Here is a 25,163-nt window from a genome sequence, read left to right as displayed (position 1 = left end):
TTTTTTCAATAAAGTTTAATACCCACTGCTTTATTGAATTGTACATATAATTCTCACAAATAAGAAATATTTTAAATGAATGATAAGCAAAGCTAAACAAAGCTAAAAATGTAATGCCATTATAATACATAGGGATTACATCAGCAGTATTATAATATTGGGGTCGGTAAATTATTCCACCTTTAGCATTTTCATTGAAAACTGTTTAATTTCATATAGTAAAATAATAAAATGACTCTTTTTAGAAAATCTTACAGGATTTTCCATCATTAAATCCATCTAAATCACTCTAAGAATGAATATAAAATTATGGAAAAAAGAAAAGAGAAAACTTTAGAAAAATTTTATCATGAATTTTTGAAATCCTGCAAAACTTTTTATAGCAAATTTGAAATTAGATTTTTTAAGTCTGATTCTCTCTTCTACTTTTTATCTAAAACACAAAAAAAAAAAAAATATAATAAAATAAATTAAACATAAAAACATTTTTTTAAATAAACCTTTTAAAGCAAATTTTAAATTTTAAGATTTTTTAAAAAACCTTTGATTCTCCTCTATTTTCATCTAAAACATTTTAATATAACAATGTTAAAATGAAAAAAAAAACCCATATTTTTTTAATGTTTTGAATTATTGCAAAGATTTTTTTTTCTAAGAACATTTTTAATTAATACATTTAAAAAAAACCTTCTGATTGTTTTTAAGTATGGCAAAAAGACTTACGAAAAACTTTAAATTAGAACAGTATTATGCAAACATTCATCTCTCCCTCCATTTTACAACTTGTAATACTTGCATTATATCATGAAGATTATACCATACATAAAATATTGCTGTAATTTAAAATTTCCGACAGTTAACACTGTCAATTTTTTATTTTCATAATCTTATATTGTTAAAAAGAAAAAGAATCAAAGTTTTTTTTAAATATTTTAAAACCTGATAAATTGGATTTTAAAAAAGTGAAAAATCTAAGCAGAACATTTGTTCTCAAATCCATTTAACACACGTTAATCTTGCTATCAAAACCACATGTTACACAAAGAAACAGTTACATTAGATAAACAAAATAAAATAAAATTAGGAACCAGAAACACTTTTTAAAAGTGAAATATTTAAAATAAAAAATTCAACATCAAAATGATAAGAACAGAAACATTTCTAATTTAGAAAGGTTCAAGCTGTGCTTGTCTTATTTCTTTTCAAATCACATCTCACATTTAAACATTTATTATCAATTACAAACTCATTTTATCACTAAATATAATTATTAAACTGTCACACCAATTTCAAAAGTTAAATATATAAAATAATAAAAATCAAACACCAAAATTACAATCACATAAACACATTTCTTGTTTAAAAAATATTAATTGCATATTTCAAACCATATTTTCTCATAAACTGCGTAACACTAGATATCATGTAACTATCAAAGTGCTAAAATATAAACCATACAGTACATGTACATCTGAACAAACACCAGTGTTTAAATACAATTTTAACATTACCACAAATTTACAACAATTAAAATACACCTACAAACCAGTAACACACCAATTTAGTAATACATAACGGATGCCAGATCATTCAGCTATATGTACAGTAACAGTGGATCTTAGCAATTATACTGGTCATATGTTTACCTGTGTTTGGCATCTGTTTCATGCAGAAAAATTACATTATTACAGAAGATGGAGCATTTTAAGTACAAAATAAAATAAAATATGCACACTTCAAAATATAGTAGTACAGTACGTTAGTAGTAATAGGACTTGTGGATTAGTAATAGATTTACAATTACATGCAAAGCTAGGCTTATGATGTTTTGTGAAACCGGGCTCAGATTGCTAAATAAAGATCCTTTGTGTTTATCTCTGAACTGAAAAAGTACATGCATAAATTTAACAGTGCTACATCAATTTTAAATAATAATGTAACAGTACCTCAAACAATATGAACTCTTGCATGTTTCATAACAATCATATTATACACCTACTAGATCATAATACACCAACTTCATTCACAATATTACGTAGCATGTACACCTTGAACATGCTTCAGAACACTAAACCTAACATGTGCCTCTATGAACTTAAAACCATACCAATTTAATGACACAAAAAATTAAGATCAGCCAAATTTAAAAAATGTATTTATCCCTTAGTCGTGTGTATCTTTCCTAAACTGTCATGTATATTTAATAATTTGCAATAAATTTAAACCAAACAAATTTAAATTAAAAAACAAAGTACCATATGATATTCTACAATAAAATTAATTTCTTCAAATTTTGAACATGCCTTAAAACACTAAACCAATATGTACATCTATAAACCATACACGTTTAAATTCAAAAACCAAAGGAAGATATCTCCATAATGTTTTCATTTCTTCATTCTACTCCCATTGTTTCTTTGTATTGGTTTATGCCTTAGTGACATCTGCAGGAGTTGATAACATGTTGGTGTCGACCTGGTGATGTACTCTCTTACAGCAGTGTTAGACGGATGTATGTACTTGATAGCAGCCAGCTGCATATGCAGCAGCTCCCAAGCTACGTCTCCTTCATACAGGCATGCCTCACGATGACAGACATTGCACTTCACAACGGGGCTGGCAAATGGCTCTGTGGCTTCAGAATCAGGACTGGTAGGCTTGTCTTCATTTGCTGGACTGGAACCTTCTTGAATGATGTCAGCCTGACAATGTGGAGGATGTGAGGTAACTGCGGTACGTGATTTTCTGTGTTGGTCATTTTCGTTCCTCTTTGAAACTGTGGGACTGCTTTTTGATGTTTGAGCAGCATTCTCAGCAGCTTCATTTTTCTTTTCTCCTAGCTGCTTCTCTTCTGACTTTGACAGTGGCAGTTTCCTTAAGCTGGAACTATCTGACTTACTTGTTGATGTGACATCCTCTTGTTTCATACCAACAGAACATGCAGACATGTCATCAACTTTGGTTGCCAAGGGTTTTCTTCTTTCTTTCTCCTTTTCTTTCTCTTTTTCTTTCTCTTTCACTGGCCCACGAGGAGTGGGTAACCTCCTTTTGTGGTTCTGCATGTTATTGCCATTCACTGTCTGCCGGACGATGTTGTCCATTTCATCATCGGAATCATCCAATGACACTTCTTGGAATTCTGTGTCAATATTCAAAGGATGTAACACACTTGTTGGTCGATTGTACCTTTTCTTTCCTCTAGGCATACAATTAATGGCAGATTCTCCTTTCAAAAACTGTCTGCCTAAACCATGGCATGTTAGTTCAACACCATCAATACTCGGATCTGTACTGTAGGTTTCTGTATCTGCTAACATTGCCGTCATAAGCAAAGGATCAGATTTATCATCTTCTGAGTCGGATATCATTCCAGAAATGTACCCATTCACTGGCTGTTTGTCACACATCAGTTTGGGGTCAAGTTTACCTTTGCAAAAAGTGACTTTCTTTGAGCTTGACTTGCGTACAACTTTATGGCGATTACAATCATTTGAGTCTTTGATGAGAGTGTAGGATCTTTTATTGTCTGAATCAGGAACAGAAATGCAGCAAAATAATGTGTTAAAACTTCTTGAGATCCCAGATTTCATCACCTCTGTTTCAGAGAGCTGTCGTTTAATGTCAGCTGACAATGCTTTGCTTATATTTTCACCTGATGCTGAACCTTTTGGAAATACGTGATATGAATGCCAAAGGAAATGGTCAAACCAAGGCAAAAATGGCTGGTCTGCTGCACTTATCTTTGCATACTCAAGAGCATAGGCTTTGAAATTATTACATGGATTAAATAATTGTGTTGCTTCTTTGAACGTCCTGAAAATAAGAAATATGTTTTTAAAAACTACCAAAATGAAGGATATTTATAAGTGAATTTTTACCAATTTAGTGAAGAAATTCATTTTAAGCAAATACAAAAATTTGACAGAAACATTTTAATCGGGTACAATTTGTTAAATAATTTTTAAAACTGTAATATGTTACAGACTGATGGAGAGTAGTATAGCTGTAATTACCTAGTTGAAACAAACATACAAAGCAGTTTGTTATACATTAGAGGCACCCGAAGTCTGGAGACAAAACAGAATTCACTAACTTTATTATATATATCCAATATGTAATTTTTTGTTATATTTTCTCAAGATCAGACATGAAGTTTAGCTATAATGTAGATAAAATTTGATTATTTCAACAACAAAAAAGAAACAAATAAATCTGCTCATTCCCAAATAAAGCATTAAAGTGTCCTGAATTTGCTGCAACTGTAGTATGTGCTACAAGAGCCTTCTTAACAACTAAAATTTCACAATCAATATACTTTCCTGCTTAATTATCAGTGTCTATATTCAATTTGTTTCTAGTTGTCCTAATGTTTGTAATTGCCTAAAATGGATTTTGCAAGCCAATAATTTTGTACGTACCCCAAAAAATATTTTTGGAAATAAAATGAAGTTTGAGCAATACAAACATTAAGATGAACAGAAATTAATATAATATGCAGACACTTGCATTCTAAACAAGAAAATTTCTATAATATGTAATTTAAGTCACACTGGGATACATTTTTTTTAATGCAAGCAGACGACTGGCTTCATATAACTAACCGGTCTGAATCCTCATACTGCTTTCTGAAGATTTCCCAAGTGTCGGCGAGTCGTGACACAGGCAGTGAGTAGAGACTCTTGAGAATCGATGCCAGCGTGAGCAGATTTTGTGAATTATAACAATGTTCTGCGACCTAGAATAAGTAAAAAGATTTTCTTTTGGAAAATTGGTAAGTGGATCAATGATAGAGGGAGTGAATCAGGAAAGGAGTGAGCAATGGAGGGAGTTGATCAGGGAGGGAGGGAGTGGATCAGGGAGTAAGGAGTGACTGAGAGTAAGTAAGTGAGAGTTCGCTAGTTAACAAACCTTTTTTGTATTAGAATTACATGTAATCATCTACTAAATATTTCAATATTTTTCTCCGACATTAATGGTTACAAGACATTGTGAAGAGTATTTTAGAGCAGTATATTTTCTCAGTTATATACTGCAAAAACATCATTATCATCTCTCCCTCATTGCTACTAGGATATGTCCCTGATAATAGGGCTTCATTGAAAACACGGTTTTGTCACATAGGAATGTGTTTGTGTGCCCCATCTCTTTCACTGCTATTACTGGCATTTCCACCTTGGAGAAGATAACATTTTATCTGAACTTAGGCTCAGGGCTTAAATTAAGAAGTTGACAAAAAATTATACTATAATAAAGACAAAAGGTGCAACTTAGGATAGTATCAGAGTACATAATAATTATTGTTTTATGACAAACTTAGTCACAAGCAAAATATGTTTCAGTATCAGAGGAGGCAGTTATTAATTTGACTTTCAGTTGAGGAGGGGCAATGCATTCTAGTCACCTCAGTTTCCTAGTTAAGGAAAGAGAAGAGGGGAATGCTTCCAATGCCTATTAATATATTTGTTTGTGTAGGGTTATTTTGAAGATACTGTCATGGTTTTATTGCCATTGTTAAGATGTTGTTGACTAACAGACATTTTAATTACTATAATTACATATTAAGTAAAGTTTTCTGTATAATATATATATATATATATATATATATATATATATATATATCAGTGGCTGTATATTAAGTCTTTCTGGTCATCCCAGTGTTTGTACTAGCTTACACTTCATTTTATTTCCTAATATTAGACACATTTTCATACATACAAAATTATTGGGAGTGGAAAACCAGTTTGGGCTATACTTACAAACAGTAGGATGATCAGAAACAAATTGAATGTACATACACTGATATTCTTAACAAGAATTTGTATTCAGTATGTAATTTTAGTCGGTACAAAATGTTATAAGTGAAAAACAATGGCAGCAAATTCATGACAGTTCCTTTGTGTATTTATGATGCTTTTAAATTAGCTAAGGATTCTAGATGAAACTAGTACCAGCAAATTGCAATTTTCATATTAATGAGTTATTTAATTTAGGTAAACATTATATATGATATTGATTAATTTGAATGAGTTTTATTTTTAAAAATTATTATTACATTTTGTTTTTGTTATAATTAAATGTAAAGATAAGGAAATATGACATTTGCAACTATGGTAATGAATCTTTAATTCCAGTACATGTAAAGTTTTTTTTCTATTTTTAATAGTAAATACAATATATATATTTGTTTGTGTAATTGTGTAATTTTTGGTAACCTAGGTGTGTTTCTTGTTGAAAAATATTATCTGAATTTAAGTCCATGTGCTTAAATATGGTAAAAGTTTCTGTTTTTAAGCACATGGGCTTCATTTCGAGTGGGCTTAAATACAGGAAACCCCGGTAGGATATGTCCCTGATACTAGCGCTTCATTAAAACAACAGGGTTTTGACACATGGGATGTATTTGTATGCCCCATCTTTGTTCAGAATGCAGGTTTTTGTCATAAGCACCCACTACCTGCCCTATCACAACACTTTGACAGTTGTAGGAAAAAAATAGTAGTATAACCCAAAACACTCATAGCTTTGTTGAAAAGCATACATAAAGCTAGAGGAACACGGCTGTAACTCGAAAGACTTATACACTTACGACAAGGGTATTCCCTTGTTTTCAAAAATGCTTGTAACTCATACTGACACGGCTGGATGTAGTTCAGAGGTAGAGTGATGTGCAATCTGATTGAGAGATGTGCGATGGGTCGACGTAGAATCAGTCTCCCTCTGTGTACTTGGATTCTGTTCTTCCCAATGAGTGCCCCAGGACTGATATGTCAAAGACTGGTATATACTGTCCTATCTATGGGAAAGTGCTGATAAAAAATCGCTGGCTTACTTTTGACATAAGTTGCCTGTGTGGCAGCAGCAGCCCAGCGGGTCTCCTCTCTCCCTCCCTCTCTCTCCCTCCCTCCCCATCAACCCCCTAACAGTTGAAATAACCATGTAAGACATTAAAAAGTCATAGTTTATCAAATGTGCTGAGGTGTCGTTAAACAAACTACCAATCTCTAAATTAATGTAAGCCTTTAATTACAGATGCTCATTCGATGGTATGTTCTACCTTGTCTGTGGGATGGTGCATATAAAAGATGCCTTGCTACTAATGGGGACAAAAATGTTGCTGGTTTCTATACTATATGTCAGAATTACAAAATATTTGACATCAATGTGTTCTAGTGGTGTTGTTAAACAAATTAAACTCTTTTTTTTTAATTACAGATGCAGATGCAATTGCTATCAATGCATTATTTTGTTTTATAGAATATACCGTAAATCCTTGAATAGAAGCCTGCCTCGATTAGAGGCCGGGTCTCATAGCGTCATGAAATACGGTCTCATTACACATTGAAATCCATGTTAAATTGCCCAACTTCAAATGAAGATAGTCAATAGAATGGGTTCCATATTGGCACTAACAACATACACCACTGCAAACATACATTATATAAGCATTTATTTCTACTCCAAAATTGAGAACATTTCTGTCTCAGTTTTTTGCTATAAGACCGCATCTGGCTGTAGTACTGGACCGAACAGGTCGTTCTGGAGCCCATTCACACCTGCCACCTCTTTCGCTATACACCCATGTCCCAAAAAGTCAATGCAAAATATTACAAAATAACATGGGCAAAATCCAGCCAGAAGGCTTAACATCTAAAAAAATATTGTTTTTAATTCTTCCCCATTAGCTAGAAGTAAATATGTGAACCACAACATATGTCACAATTAGGAACTATAGTGGACAATAATAATAATAATAATAATAATAATAATACTTTATTTAAAGAAGGTAACTCAATTAGTACAAAACTATTCTCCCTTGAAGCTTTTTCTACAAACCAAATTGAATTACATTATAACAGTATATAATATATGTAATGTAAACTATACAATATATACAAATGTACAAGGCAGATGTGTTTAGATAACTCAGTTTCATAGTACTTAACAATATGGACAGTGATGATTACATCTTATCAAAATAGTATTTAAAACAATTCTTTTTAAATATATTAAGACTCATAGACCTTTTGACATCAATGGGCAAGCTGTTCCATATAGCAACACCAGAGTACTGAAGACTTTTCTTGAAGTGTTCCATTTTTGGTTTTGGTCCTAAAACATTTCCCTCATTTGTGGAGTGTATAGTTAGATTGTATTTTACTGAAAATATTTTGTAGATATGGAGGAGCAATGCCATTAAGAGATTTGTAAACAAGAATAGCTTTTTGGTATTCAACTTTTTTGTCCATTACTGTTAGCCATTTTAATTCTTTAAAGAGAGGATTTGAAGGAGAATCTTGTGGTTTATCCAGAATAATGCATGCAGCTCTTTTTAATACTTTTGAGATTCTGTTTAGATCTCACTTGGAACAGTTTCCCCATGTTCTCAAGCAATATTCAAGTACAGGCTGAATATAAGCATTAAAATAAAGTAATCTTACTTTAAGTGGCAGGTATTTTTAATTTTTAACAGTAACATAGTTTTGGAGTTGAACACTTTACTCATTTTATCAATTTGTGCATGCCACAAAAGAAAATGGTCAACATTCACCCCTAGTAGCTTGTGAGTGTCAATGTTTTTAATTGCTATTTGTTTGACATAAAGATCCAGGTACTTTTGTTCAATCCGTGATCTAGCTTCTGAGCAGTTGTTAGTAAGATACACTTTGTTTTATTTTCATTTAAGGACATTTTATTGTTAGTACACCAGTCTTCTATGTTTTTAAGGTCACCTAAATGGAAGCCTGCTTTGAATAGAAGCCTGCCTATTTCTGCTATTCTAGCTTGTCAGGTGACGATGACATCAGTGACAAAGGTGAAGACAAAGTTGATATTAAAATTAATAATGAGAGCATCAGCATCAGCAGTTGTCAAAATTAACTTTATTTTAACAATGACAGCATCAGCAGTTGTGAAAATTTAACAGCAAATGCATTGACAGTTGTGGAAATTTTAGGTTTTAAAAAGTTACATTTGGTATTTATTGCATGCACATTTTCTGGTTTTGTTAATAAAAGTTTGAACATATAATCCTCAATATCACACAATCTCTAAACAAAAGAATGTGAGATAGGCAATCGACTTTGTTATCCGTTAAAATACCAGTATGTTAGAAACAAATAGAAGCCTGCCTTGAATAGAGGCCGAGTCTCGGATCATCGCAAAAAAAGAAAGAAAGGCTTCTACTTTCAAGGATTTACTGTAATGATCTAGTTAACATTAGGGTTAGAAACATATCACCCTTCACCTTTTTCATCACACAAACTAATGTCACATCCATGCTACGACTGGGGTATGTACAACTAAAGTTAGTCGTAAATTGGGAAATTTAAACCTGTCCTGGGTCAGGAGTAAAATTATGCTTGGTTCGTGTTACACATCTCACGTTTTAGTGTTGCTTTCCAACTACTGTATGTTTAGTAGGCCCTTCCAACTGCTTCGAGTTACATTTGTACATGCCCCAGGCTTAAGAGTATTTTGTAACGTATCTCTCACATGATTAACATGTATGTACCTTTAGATAGTATCTAATCATCCTGGACTGGTTATATGGTGTTTCCACAGAAAATATTTCCTTGCTGATGAACTTGACAACATCTGTGGAATAATCTTGCAAAGTCTTCAGTCTTTTTAGATCATGCTGGAAGACAAATTATATTTAAGTCCCTATTTGGTGCACATATTTGAGTACTTTTAATATAACTATAATTTTTACTATGATGTTTTTCATTTGAAACAAACTGAAAGATGTAACATCTGAAATGAGGATTTAGTGACACAAATTAAATCAATTAGATATTGAGGTAGTGATAGATATTGTGGTAATTAATGTAGATTATTATATTTCATGTTAACTTGATTTGTGTGCTTAAATCTAATTAAGATACACTGCCCATGGGCACATATGTATCTGGGCTTACTGTCGAAAACAGAGGTTAATGGCCAGCTGTTAGTAGCTGGAGACAGACGGCCAGTTGGTATTGTGGTCCTGCTTCTCCCCACCAATTCATTAAAACTTGTTCCAAGTATGACCAGGTACCTGAATGCAAACCTACAGGTGATGACTTTAAGCACCATACCACCACAACATGGTGCATCAGAGTCTGTTAGGTGCTTTCCGGAGTAATTCAAGATATATGGCATGGGGCTTGTCAATGAAATGAAGCAAAGGTTGTGAGAAAATGCCTGTATGATGGAAATGTTAGCTGCGTGTATAGTTCAATACCAGATTGGTGCCTGACTGATAATCCATCACATCCTCTTCTGTAACACCCAAAACAAATTCAGCCGCCATTAAGTTGAGTTCATCTGCAATCTGGCTACTGGTAAAATTTTCCAACTGTAAGTTTGTTCTATAAAAATAAAACTGCATTTAAAGCTATTCAAGAAATTATAACATCATTGCAATTTATTCAAACACCCATCAAATGTAGAACAAAATTAAATAATATTAAGTCACCCATAAAATACCTTTGGAATGTAACATTGTCCCATCAAGCATCGACACTGATCGATCACAAGATAAGACATGTATCACTCATCTGATTGTTAAGACCAGGAATTGACATTCATTTTAAAATCATGTACATGAGTAAGTTGGAGGGAGGGGGGGGGGGGGGGGGGGGGGGGGGGGGGAGAGAAGTCCATATTCAAAATTTAAAGTTGCCACAGTCTAGACCCAAAGGCATGATTTCCTGCACACACATATGGGAATGTGAAACATTCCTTTTTTCCCCTCCTGTTAAATACCTTCTTGGTGGACGTGTTCTAAAGACACCCAACACTCGATCAGAGAGGACACGTTTAAGCTGCAGCCGTTTCCGTCTCTTCTCAGCAAGATGACGCCAGCGTCGGCGCTTCCCAGAAGCTAGAAAATAACCCAATAAGGATGTTAGTCATAGTGAAAGAAAACATTACTCAAATATCCTTTAAACTGATCCAGTTTTCTACTATACATCATACTACAGGGAACATTTTGTTCAGTATCGTGTCGCGATTCACTACACAATTTTCAGAGATTGCTATGTACACAATTCTAAAACATTTAAACAGTAGTTGCTAATCAATTTACAGTTGGCTAGAAATATTGCTAATCAAGATTTTAAAAACAAATGTTCCCTGTGTTATACTATATACTGTGTAGTATACACTGCCATAAATGAACAAGTGATCTCCTAAGTGCAAATACTTGATTAAACATGATATGATGTATTATTATTAATAATAGTAGTGATAACAATTTACAGACATATGACTGGCTGTTCCTAGGCAATGACCAGGTTGCCCCTGCAAAACCATCCAATTAAAAAAGCAAAATCGAAATCAATTGCTTTGTAACATATAGATTAACTTGAGATTGATTTCTCTGTGAAATATAGGTTCATCGCAGGTTTTAGTTAGAAAAGATGTTTAAATTTATTTTAAACCTGGTTGTTTAAGGATATGTAAGAAATAAAATACCACATTTGTGTCTCTTAGATACCATTTATCTTACAACTCGTTGTTTACAAGTGTATTCAACTTTCACTCATTAGATAGTTTTAAAACAACTCGTAAGACAACTGTATCTAACAGTCACTCATGTAGTATTCTCTATGCCTTGATACACAGTCCACATCCAGGTCAGACCTCATTCTTCATGGTTCACCATAGCTAATCATTGTCAGATGTGTAGTGTGCACATACTCACTTTTGGACATCTAATAACAAGGTGAAAATGAAAACAATTTGTGTTTTTAATGCTAGGATCTCTGGCTGGATTTAATCGAAGAGACTTTGCAATAGTTTCTATATACTTACTGAACACATGGATGTACTGTGGAATGACTAGTCAGTGTAAACTGACTCCTGCACAGAAACTCCAGCCAGATGTTTGTCATGTTGACAAAAATTAGACATAAATGTTCTGTTTTGAAGCAAAAAGAAATAACGATATAAATGATACATTAATATATCAAAATGACATATTAATATATCGATATGATGTATATCATTAATTATGACATATGCTTACATTTTGTCTCTATATTGCCTTCCACTTGGTCTATTATGGGTTCAAAACAGTCCAGTGATAAACTTTCTACTGGTCTAAAAAAAAGAAAAAAAAAAGAAATGAAAATTATGGAGGGGGGGCATCTTAAAATAAAGAGTTTTTATTTATACATCAATGTATCACTCACTTGCAGTTGTGGATACAAGGTACATGTAAGTGTGCACCCCTCCCCAAAAGTCTTAGGTCTCACTACACAGATCACTTCCAGGTGAGAGTTCATTCATCACGGTCCACTATAGTTCCTAATGGTGACACATGTTATGATTCATATATTCACTTCTAGGAAATAGTGAAGAATTAAAACAATATGTATGTTTAATGGTAAGCCTTCTGGCTGTATTTTGCCCATGTTATTTTGTAATATTGTGCATCAACCTTTTGGGATATGTGTGTATAGCGGAAGAGACAGCCGGAGTGAATCGGTTAATGAACCACCTGTTCGGACTACAGCCAGATGCAGTCATATAGCAAAAAAGTGAGACGGAAATGTTCTCAATTTTGGAGTGAAAATAAATGCTTATATAATATATGTTCGCAATGGTGTATGTTGTTAGTGCCAACGAGAACCCGTTCTATTGGCAATCTTCGTTTGAAGTTGGGCAATTTAACATGGGTTTCAATGGTAGATGACATCTGTGTAGTGAGACCTTAATGCCCTGAAAATCCATGACCGAATTTATGTGGGGCATTGATCCCTTAGTCAAGTGTAACTTCTCTAAACAACCGTGTACATTTACTATATGATTACAAACACAGGTGTTAGCCATGTACACACAGAGTAATATGTTGTCTATTTGGAAGCCAACAATACATCTAAAATTACCAATAATATGTGATCATCACCATTTGTAAACTCAGCCCCTAGTCTTCAACAAATGAATATACATATACTGGATGAATTTATTTGGGTCCTTCTCTAAAAAAATCATGGATCTGCCTATTTGAATAGAAATGATAATATTTTAAGAAGGGAATTGTGATGTTATGTTGGAGTTCTGTTTTATTATTGTGGGTTTTTGGGAGTTAATATATATATATATATATATATATATATATATATATATATATATATATATATATATATATATATATATATATACTACTACTCAAAAGAATTTAAGGGTCAGACGATATTTTCGACATTATTTTGTGAATGTCAATTATATTAGCTAGACCATAATGTCATGCATGGTATTGTTCCATTTTGACGAAAGTGGGTCTAAGCAACCCATAAATGAATTAAAATCCACTGTCATTGACACTGTCGACTAGTTCCAATGGCGAAAACATGCTTACATTTGCACGTAAATTAGGGCGAAAGCGAAAGGTCTGCTAAGTGCCCATAACTTGCTTTTTCACAAAGCGCTTCATTTGCACGCTTTGCTCGTGTATTCCATGTTCCCAATGCTGAATTTCTGTATAATTGGAGCTTGCGTTCGTGTACGGTGCACACTCCAAATTCGACAATGGTACGACTTCAACTGACTATCGAAGATCAAGGAAGGGCTATTGCTTGGCTTCAGGATGGCAATACGCAAAGAAATGTTGCTCTGAGACTTGGTGTCAGTCAGAGTGTCGTTGGCCGACTGTGGCAACGGTACCAAGCAACGAATTCTGTTCGAAATCGTCCACGTTCGGGAAGACCCCGAAGCACTACAAATAGAGAGGACCGCTACATCACCAATACGGCTCTACGTCAACGCACAACCACTGCACGCCGATTACGTGACAATCTGCGGACTGCGACTGGAACTCGAGTGTCTGATCAAACCATACGCAATCGTCTGAGAGCCAATAATCTACGCTGCCGTCGCCAGGCTGTTCGACCACCACTCCTACCACGTCACAGAACGGCCAGACGTCACTGGTGCACGCTTCATCTGCGGTGGCAACGTGTTCATTGGGGTCGAGTGATGTTCACTGATGAGTCCAGGTTTAGTCTCCAGTTCAACGACGGTCGGGTTCGTGTCTACAGACGTCCTGGGGAGCGCTTCGCTGACGTTAACGTTAGACAACGTCACCGGTTCGGTGGTGGCAGCGTCATGGTGTGGGGCGGCATCTCTATCCACCACAGGACCCCCCTCTATGTGGTGGATGGCAATCTGAATGGAATCCGCTATCTGAATGAGATTATCCGGCCGTTGGTTCTCCCAGGCCTTCAGCAGATTGGCGGCGGGGCAGTTCTGCAGGATGATAATGCCAGACCCCACCGCGCCAGGGTGGTAACGGACTTTCTCAGACAACAAGGTATCGCCAGGATGGATTGGCCAGCATATTCGCCTGACTTGGCCCCAATAGAGAACACCTGGGACGAATTAGGCAGGAGAGTTCGGGATAACCATGCCCCTCCGGCCAACCTTCATGATCTGGGTCAACTTCTTATGGCAGAGTGGCAGGCCATTCCCCAAGAGTTCTTCAGACGTCTGATCAACAGCATGAGGCAACGATGTGTCGAGTGTATTCGCGCCAGGGGTGGATTCACACACTATTAAACGAATGTTCTAATGTGTAAAATCCATGTTTGACAACCTTCAACTTTGACAGCATGTCATGTGACTTTCTTGTATACAGTGACGTTTATTTGTGGTTTTTTGTAAATATGGAACAATAAATTAAATTTTTGGTGTAGTTTACATCATCAATCTAATACACTCTGAAACTTATTTGGTTATAAATTTTTGACCCTTAAATTCTTTTGAGTAGTATATATATATATATATATACACACACACAATATCTAACTTGAATAGCAGTTATAGACTTGATACCATTAGGGGCAGGATGTAGCCTAGTGGTAAAGACTCGCTTAATGCGTGGTCGGTCTGGGATCAATCCTCAGTGGTGGGCTTATTGGACTATTTCTCATTCCAGCCACTGTACCATGACTGATATATCCGTGGTATACACTATGATGTTTGTGGGATGGTGCATATAAAAGATCTCTTGCTATTAATGGAAAAATGTAGACATCCAATAGTCGATGATTAATAAATCAATGTGCTCTAGTAGTGTCGTTAAACAAAACAAATTTTAATTTTGATACCAAAAAGTTTATAATCCCTATTAATAGAGAGGCTATAGGTTATTTTCTCCTATTAATAGAGAGGGTATGGGCTTTTTCTATTAATAGAGAGTATGGGTTATTTTCGACTATTAATAGAGAGGGTATGGGCAATTTTCTCTTCTTGGCCTCTTCAAAATTATTAACTATGGCAATATTCTGAAATGTCATTAAAACGCATCTGGAGAATAAAATGGGTACATTTTCAATAAACATGTTATCTTACTCTACCTCAACCTCACAACCCACTAGTGTTGGGAATCGGTTGCTATTTCATCATCAATTATCGGTTATAATCAGTTTGCACCAACCTATCAACTTTCATATTATAAGGAACCTATTGTTGTGTTCACCAGGAGAATCCTTGCAAATTGCTAATTTTACCTTTAATAATTATTTAAAGTGGAGGAACAATTACAGTTAATATTTTCCCACACAATCGATTATGGATTTTTATAATCGATCAGTAAACCATTGATTTTCAATTATAATCAGTGACTGGAACATCACTACAACCCACATTCTGATGTACATGTATTGCAGATCTATCCGCAATATTAACAATAAATGTATTACCTTAAATATGTTCCTTTAGGATTCAGTTTTAACTGGGCACTCCAGATCTGTGGAAACAACAACCAGCAAGTAGTATACTATTAGATTGACCACGGGTGGGAGGGATTGACTGGAGAGAGAGAGAGAGAGAGAGAGAGAGAGAGAGAGAGAGAGAGAGAGAGAGAGAGAGAGAGAGAGAGAGAGGGGGGAGGGAGGGGGGAGAGAAAGAGAAAGAGAAGTTAGAGAGAGAGAGAGAGAAAAGAGAAGAGATTGATTTCCATTAGACTTCAGTCAATGGCAAAGTAAAATGTCATGTCCAGGATATACATTTCTGAACCTTAATTGGACATGAACTCAGGTATTAGCATGTAAGAGTTACTCATAGAAATTAAAATACACACACACACACACACACACACACACACACACATGCACGCACACGCTCACCACCACATATCCATGGACTTCAGCAATTTGTACAGCCAGTAAAACATTTATTTTTAAAATCTGACCAATCTAATTCAGTATTACAGCGTGGGGAGGGGTTGGAGGGATCTACTTACCTTGGTATATTCTTCAAGCATACCTGCGGAGAGGCACCAGTTGGGAAACAAAATAGATAACCGATTAGTGGCACTGTCGGAGCTAGTCTGCAGGAGCATGTAAAATATTCGCTTCTTCCAGCTCTCAGCAAGTGTACCTGCATTTCTATGGTAATCTATGAGATCACTTTCAGATTTGCTGCCTATTACCGTGCTTGCGCTTTGTTCAAATCTGCCATCTTTATTTCCACGTAGGGATATGTCGGAAGCAACCTGCATTATGCGACGTGATTTCCCAAGGAGCTGCAGTTCGGGTATTGACATGTACAGATGTGATGTCATTTCCAAAAGAGAACCGCCTTCCAAAGTGTTTAGTATTCCTTCGGGATATCCGAATGCGAGATAGTCACAGTTTGCGCTTATTGAGTATTTTCTATTTTCGCGAAAATAATCAAATTCCTCACAAGCTTGTGTACCGACTGATTCCACCAAACACATGACTGCTGGTCTTTTCAGAAACTTGACATTAGAATAGTCCACCTGGGACTTGTTGTCGCTTGGGTATATCTGCCACGATTTGTAACCAAAATCTGTGAAGCGGTCTCCTCTGCTAGCGATGTATGCCCGCCAAGCAGCCCACAAAGCATCAGAGCCATCGGTGACATTGCACATCTCGAAGTAGTACGAGCTGCCCATGTCTGTGCAAATGACGAACCTGTACGAGCGATCATCCCACAGGGAGAAGTGGCAGCAGGCAAGAGGCAGACCGGATATCAGCTCGAACCCTTCTAGATCCAGGTCAATGTTAGGGTGACTCATGATATCGGGATGCCGCCTCACGTCACGGATTTTCTGTTGCGCAATGAGAAATTCTCTATTGGTTACGCCAATGTGAACGTGACGTACGATTTCTCCGGTGGGACCGAGCTGGAAGCATGGCGATTCCAAAATCACCTCCGTGCACAGTCCACGGTAGAGTTTAGTGTTTAGCAATTTCTGCAGCTTGTTCGAATGCATTCTTGTGGATGATACTTAGTTTTGACCATTCATTTCATATTTAATAGTCTTAACTGACTTAACAAACTGATGATCTGGCACCGTTGAGTTGGTGCTGCTATATGGCTATATTAACAATTATTCGACGTCATTGACAATTGTATGACGTCGTATGTTAAGGTACGACGTAAATGTACTTTTATGGCCTTTTGGGACAGAGATAGTAACCGTAACTCGCACACGGTGATATTTTTGCCACGCGTGGCCAAAATTATCAAACGCGATAGATATTTTTTAATTTTCCTCATGACTTCGTGAGGCGAAAAAAATAAGCAAAATCGCCTGCACACGAGAGCTATGAGCAGAGCAGAAAGTATGCGGTAGGCGTATCTGGTTTGGCGACGCGTGGCGAAAATCTCTCACTGTGTGCGAACCAAGTGAGCCGTCAGCCGAGCTGAATTACCAACTGACCAATGGGAACAAAAACTGCGTCAGAATGTCATCAATGTAATAGTCGTAAGCCCACTAGCTCAGCATATAGCATTTCCCAGTCCACACGTTGTCAAAAGCGTTCATTTAGCGATTTATCCCGTGAACACAACTTGTGAACTGGGGTAGGATTTTCCGAATCAGTTTTCACAATTTATGAAAAAATGGCGGATCAAATAGAAGTCATTCGAGGTATATTATCATGAACAGAATTGCAATTTTTATATTCATTTGTATTTCACAGTAAGTTTTATCCAACAGTCCACGCTATGGAAATATTCCCCGGAGTTCCTTCCCTTGAAAAAGGCGCTACAAAATGACGTTACATATTTGTAAACAGAATAGACGGCACATTAAATGCAAATAATAAATAATGTTGCACCTCCTTATGGAATTTATCCATAATTAAGCCACGAAGAGTGCCAACCAGCCAAAAAATCGCTCTAGCTTTTATATTGCTCACACGCTCTCTACTTGGTGAAGTCGTGTTCACATGTTGGTACTTGTGAATTCACGATATTCACGAGCACAAAATGAACGCAGCATAAGTGCTCTAATCTACCGGCCTCGGTGGCGCAGTGGTTAAGCCATCGGACTACAGGCTGGTAGGTACAGGGTTCGCAAACCAGTACCGGCTCCAACCCAGAGCGAGTTTATAAGGGCTCAATGGTTAGGTGTAATTAGGCAACTACATCTTCTCTTTCACTAACCACTAAACAACTAACCCACTATCCTGGACAGACAGCCCAGATAGCTGAGGTGTGTGTGTGTGCCCATGACAGCGTGCTTGAACCTTAATTGGATATAAGCACGAACATAAGTTGAAATGAAATGTTTTAAGCTAAAAGCTGAACAAAACGTCTGAAGTAATATTTTGCTCAGCTGAAAGGCTTAATAGTAACTTGAGTGACAAATAAAGTTTAAATAAAGTTCTGTGTTCTAGTCAGACCACCGTTACGGGTGTAATTACGAACGAGGGCGTGGCCCGAGATCGATTACACCTATCACTTAAACTGTGGTCTAACTAAACTAATCTGGAACCACGGATAAGGTTATTCTTTTTTATCACGCCACATTGACGTCACATCCACGTTTTGAAAATTGATTTTATCAGAGAGATTTCACTTAAATTCGATATATACTCTTCAAAAGAAGAAACGCAAAACCACATTGTCGTAACATTTGGAGAATTGATTTAATTATTGAATGGTGAGTCCGATAATTACCAAATGTTGCAGGATTGTTCACAATTCACTCTAGTCCATTGTGAGTAAGTGATAGGACACACCACCAAGGTCAAGGTCATCTGGAGTCAATACCGGGTGTGGCCTCCGCGTGTGTTGACAACTGCCTGGCACCGCCTGCCCATTGAAGCAACCAGAGTACGGATGACGTCCCGGGGGATGGTGGTCCACTCGGCCTGCAAGGCTGCTGCCAGCTCGGGCAGGGTCTGGGGCTGTGGTTGTCGCTGTCGGAGGCGTCGGTCCAACTCGTCCCATAGATGCTCAATTGGGTTCAAATCCGGTGATGTCGATGGCCAAGGAAGGACATTAATGTTGTTGTTCTGTAGGAAAGCCGTTGTGAGACGTGCTGTGTGAGGCCTGGCGTTGTCATGTTGGAACACTGCGTTGGCGTTGGCCATAACTGGAACGATGTGTGGCCGGAGGATCTGGTCAATGTAGCTCTGTGCATTCAGGTTGCCCTGCACGTGGACCAGGTCAGTTCTGCCAGTGTGTGAGATGGCTGCCCACACCATGACAATACCCCCGCCGAATCTGTCCACTTCCTGCACGCAGTTTGCCGCATAACGTTCACCACGACGCCTATACACGCGACATCTTCCATCATGACGTCAGAGCAGAAATCGGGACTCGTCACTGAACCACACCTGTCTCCATCGCAGTTGAGGCCATTGTCGATGAATCTGGCACCACTGCAGTCGGAGTCGACGGTGTTGTGGTGTTAAGATGACACCTCGAACTGGACGTCTGGCACGAATTCCTACCTCACGTAGGCGGTTCCGTACGGTCTGGTCGGATATCCTGCGCAAACCTGGTATTGCTGCGGCTGTGGAGGTGGCAGTAGTCAATCGTTCCCGAAGGTGGCGTACCCGGATGTAGCGGTCCTGCCCGGGGGTAGTGACCCGTGGTCGACCGGATCTAGGGAGGTCACGTGTTGATCCATGTTGCTGGTAACGGTCCCACAGTCTGGAGATGGTGCTTGGGGACACATGGAATGCCCTGGCAACGGCCGTTCTGGATTCGCCTGCGTCTAGTCGGCCGATGGCATTGTTTCTCTGCGGTTCACTGAGACGTGGCATGTCCTGGATTGTCAACTGTCGGCCAGATACAGAGGCCAGGCAAGCGAACACCCTGCACTTTTATACTGTCGGTGTTCATGTTGCACGTGCAGACAACGCACGTGCAGTGGTGACATGGTTTGCACGTGGCTGCGTTTTTGCGAATATTCACATTTTGGAACTTTATTGTACAGTAGCTGCGTTTTATCGAATGTAACCGTGGGAATGTGTTTGGGACATGCAATGACCTTATATTCACAAAGCATGAACCGGTAGGAAACATAAAATCGGAGTTATAACCCATTTGTACCCTTTTGCGTTTCTTTTTTTGAAGAGTATATATGCGGTGAAGTATGTCAGCAATCGTTTTTATAGTTACCAAGAAGGTTTTACCCAGTCCTTTAAATTGATAACATTTAAACATTATAGACACCTGAGAGATTGGACATGATTACATCATCAGCTGAAAAGAAAACGATGGGACTTGGCTAAGACAAGATGAACTACAGTTTTATAATAAATATTTGAAAATCTTCAAAAGTGATCTCGGTCATCGTAATGTTTAAGTTAAAAGTGTTCGTCACTCAAAAGAATTTAAGGGTCAAAAATGTATAACATATAAGTTTCAGAGTGTATTAGATTGATGATGTAAACTACACCAATTTTTTTTTTTATTGTTCCATGTTTACAAAAAAACACAAATAAACGTCACTGTATACAAGAAAGTCACATGACATGCTGTCAAAGTTGAAGGTTGTCAAACATGGATTTTACACATTAGAACATTCGTTTAATAGTGTGTGAATCCACCCCTGGCGCGAATACACTCGACACATCGTTGCCTCATGCTGTTGATCAGACGTCTGAAGAACTCTTGGGGAATGGCCTGCCACTCTGCCATAAGACCCAGATCATGAAGGTTGGCCGGAGGGGCATGGTTATCCCGAACTCTCCTGCCTAATTCGTCCCAGGCGTGCTCTATTGGGGCCAAGTCAGGCGAATATGCTGGCCAATCCATCCTGGCGATACCTTGTTGTCTGAGAAAGTCCGTTACCACCCTGGCGCGGTGGGGTCTGGCATTGTCATCCTGCAGAACTGCCCCGCCGCCAATCTGCTGAAGGCCTGGGAGAACCAACGGCCGGATAATCTCATTCAGATAGCGGATTCCATTCAGATTGCCATCCACCACATAGAGGAGTGTCCTGTGGTGGATAGAGATGCCGCCCCACACCATGACGCTGCCACCACCGAACCGGTGACGTTGTCTAACGTTAACGTCAGCGAAGCGCTCCCCAGGACGTCTGTAGACACGAACCCGATCGTCGTTGAACTGGAGACTAAACCTGGACTCATCAGTGAACATCACTCGACCCCACTGAACACGTTGCCACCGCAGATGAAGCGTGCACCAGTGACGTCTGGCCGTTCTGTGACGTGGTAGGAGTGGTGGTCGAACAGCCTGGCGACGGCAGCGTAGATTATTGGCTCTCAGACGATTGCGTATGGTTTGATCAGACACTCGAGTTCCAGTCGCAGTCCGCAGATTGTCACGTAATCGGCGTGCAGTGGTTGTGCGTTGACGTAGAGCCCTATTGGTGATGTAGCGGCTATTTGTAGTGCTTCGGGGTCTTACCCGAACGTGGACGATTTCGAACAGAATTCGTTGCTTGGTACCGTTGCCACAGTCGGCCAACGACACTCTGACTGACACCAAGTCTCAGAGCAACATTTCTTTGCGTATTGCCATCCTGAAGCCAAGCAATAGCCCTTCCTCGATCTTCGATAGTCAGCTGAAGTCGTACCATTGTCGAATTTGGAGTGTGCACCGTACACGAACGCAAGCTCCAATTATACGGAAATTCAGCATTGGGAACATGGAATACACGTGCAAAGCGTGCAAATGAAGCGCTTTGTGAAAAAGCAAGTTATGGGCACTTAGTAGACCTTTCGCTTTCGCCCTAATTTACGTGCATATGTAAGCATGTTTTCGCCATTAGAACTAGTCGACAGTGTCAGTGACAGTGGATTTTAATTCATTTATGGGTTGCTTAGACCCACTTTCGTCAAAATGGAACAATACCATGCGTGACATTATGGTCTAGCTAATATAACTGACATTCAGAAAATAATGTCGAAAATATCGTCTGACCCTTAAATGTTTTTGAGTAGTATATATATCCTACTTTTCGAAACTTGAAAACAACTGAAGAACCTCCTACTGCTGTCTACTGACGACCGCTTGCAATATGGAATATGTGATAATCGATTTAGCACACAACCTTTCTTGGAAATAACGAACTAACGACCCGATTCAAGAAATTCTACAAATAATTCTGGTATTAAAGCCTTTGTGTGCTGTGGCTGCGCAGCACGAATTATGAGAAACTTATATATATATTTGGGGCCGTTTGACAATTACACAACGCAAAATCCGGGCTTTTTATGCCCTTCACTTTATGCCGTAAAAGAACAAGACAGGCATTTGGATAGTTATTTGCTATCTCAACGTCACAAACTTTAGCATAACTACACACATGCACATACAGGTATGCATTATATTTTAAACAAAACAAATCTGATTCTTGCAAATAGTACATATTTCCTATTTTTTCTTGTTCTTGCATTTACCAAACATGCAGCATGGGTCCACATTGATCTACTGTTTTTAATTTTACAATGGATGGAGTTGAACTGTGGTGCGTGTTCTTATGGTATCTGCTTGGATGCTGTAGTATGTATAATTAGTTCCAGCGATTGGTGTGAACTGGCTAAGATGGAGTCCGCCTAATGTGTTGCCAGAAATGCTCTTAGTGTGTGTCCCCTTGTGCGGAGAGTTGCTCCACACACTCCACTGTCATGGTGGCACATGCATGGTTTCGCAGCTGGTTATTTGATGTACATACTGTGCTTTTCTTCTGAATCTGCGTGATGTGTTGGTCAGTTGTTGCTACCACGTTATACATATCAGTTATATAAAACAACTCCAAAAGTCATTTAAGTGGAATACACTATTACAAGAGTATCAATGCACGAATTTGGTTATATGCTATACATACATATATACTACATACATACATACATACATACATGCATACATATGCCGACATACATATGCAGGGTTGAAGGAGTTCCGAGGCTATGTAATGGCTTGATGACAGTGGTACTCCAAGCTAGCTATTGTCTGATACCCAAAGTATATCTATTCAATAGGTAAAGGTGTTAGGAACGCCTTCACTATTTATACCTTTATGACTGCTAATATCAAATGACAGAATCAGTTTACAGCTGTCTTACACATGGACTAAAGAAAGACTACAGAGGTTCAGCAAGCTCCAAGAGATATCAACACACAACATACATAACTGACTGTCAGCACATTGTGTGCTTATCCACTACATTTTAAATTCTGCACAGGGTGCGAACTAAATCGATTTGTTACTTTGAAATATTAAATGTGGCTCCTATTCAGGAAACACTTTTCTCGATGAAATGAATAAATGGGCAGCAGACGATTCAGTGTACTGCGTGACGTCATCACACAAGACTAATATATATATACATGTACATGTATATATATATATATATATATATATATATATATATATATATATATTATATGTCATATACAGATGACTCCATTTCATATAGGCCTAATAGATGTACAGATTAAAGAAACAAAGTAATTTAACATTAGAAAGAGACGATTAAATGCAAGTTCTTATTTCAGATTATTGGTAATATATTAGAAAGAAAGAAAGAAAATTTGTATGTGACATATTGGCTGCACGCTTGCGAAATTTTGATGTCATATTTAGTGCAGGCAATACCAATAATTTCTTAGAGAAATGATTACTCCCCCACCCCACTCCACCCCACCCCACACACATACACACCCATTATGAATGATCGTGGTAGTAATAAGACTATTACGTATTATACGATGTTTTAAATGTAGCTCTTTATGGGGAATAAAACTTTTCAAAACGTAATTAAATTACCTTGGTATATTTTCTGAGGTAATCAGGACACCACTTCGGAAATAATGAGGTAAAATAATGTGTGGCTTTTTGTCCATCACGTGTATATTCAAACAACATGTGAAAGATTTGAATCTGCCACAAATTGTTGGTTCCGCCATAACGATCGTTCTGAGGACAATATCGATGGTAGACCTCTGATCTGGTAGAGTGTACGTCATATCCACTACATTGTTTGTTACTGCCATCCAATAACAATATGTCAGAAACAACACCAATCACTGGGTGTGATTCTCCCAAAGGGCAAAGGTCTATTACGGTTTTGTAGATCAGTGAGGTCGCATTCAGCATTGAAGAGTTATGTTTTGATACCATCGATATTTTTTCAAGCCGTATGTTTTTACTTTCAAAATGTTTCTTTGGTGCACATTGTAATGTTGGATATTTAAGAGTGGCAGAAAAATTTCTATCCAATTCGATATTCGCCTGTGTACCAGTGGAAGCCACTAGGCAGAATGTCGCAGGCCTCTTCAGAAACATGACGCCATTGTCCGATTCAGAGTTTTTGGACTCTCTTTTGTATACTTTCCACGATTTAAAACCAAATTCGGGCGTGTCTTCTCTACTTGCAATGTACTCACGCCAGGCAGTCCAATTGCAATTGAAACCACCGGTCAAGCTGCATATTTCAAAGTAGTACAATCGGCCTAATTCGGTACATACTGCAATTCTACACAAACGTTCATCCAATAAAGAAAGGTGTGTCAACGCTAGTGGCATGCAACATTCCAGCTCAAATTGATTTATATTCAGGCAACTATTGCGGTTGTTTGCTTCCGAAATCGAATTATAATCCCTTTGATGTGCAATAAAAAATTCCAGCTTGGTTATTCCAATGAAGGCTGGACGGATGATGTTTCCAATGGGATCGGTTTGAAAGCATGGAGATTCTAGAATTATCTCAGAACACAGTCCAGGATACATTTTCGAAATCGGAAGATTCTGCGGCATGTTTACACTCGTTCAAAGGCCCATTGAATTAGTCCTTTTGTTTTGAAGATTTTCATTCAAATATTTTTAACAATGTTCTTTTTTGTGTGTGTTCTTACATTTGCATTTGATTTGTTTTTGTTTTCAGGTTAAAAATGTGTGTGATTTTACACCAACAATTCAAGATAAAATATTACCATAAGAA

The 25,163-nt window shown here is 37.7% G+C and overlaps 1 protein-coding gene across 2 annotated transcripts; it reads right to left on the bottom strand.

Moving 5' to 3' along the window:
• Nucleotides 1-25,134, bottom strand: LOC121380790. Of its 2 annotated transcripts, none has more exons than XM_041509764.1 (8): nt 23,990-25,134; nt 15,687-15,733; nt 12,011-12,084; nt 10,747-10,864; nt 10,223-10,349; nt 9,512-9,637; nt 4,602-4,735; nt 1-3,813 (listed from the first exon to the last, which is right to left on the bottom strand). In XM_041509764.1, the coding sequence occupies exons 1-8, from the start codon at nt 24,977-24,979 to the stop codon at nt 2,388-2,390; spliced, it is 3,042 nt and encodes a 1,013-aa protein (XP_041365698.1). In that variant the 5' UTR covers nt 24,980-25,134; the 3' UTR covers nt 1-2,387. The 2 variants fall into 2 exon arrangements, with proteins under 2 accessions (XP_041365698.1, XP_041365697.1); XM_041509763.1 differs by lacking the exon at nt 23,990-25,134 and adding an exon at nt 16,229-17,378.
• Nucleotides 25,135-25,163: the final 29 nt, after the last annotated feature.

This window comes from Gigantopelta aegis, chromosome 9 (assembly GCF_016097555.1).
Source record: "Gigantopelta aegis isolate Gae_Host chromosome 9, Gae_host_genome, whole genome shotgun sequence".
Taxonomy (NCBI): Eukaryota; Metazoa; Mollusca; class Gastropoda; order Neomphalida; family Peltospiridae; genus Gigantopelta; species Gigantopelta aegis.
The sequence above is the reverse complement of the archived record's forward strand: the minus strand, read 5'-3'. Positions and strand labels throughout refer to the sequence as shown.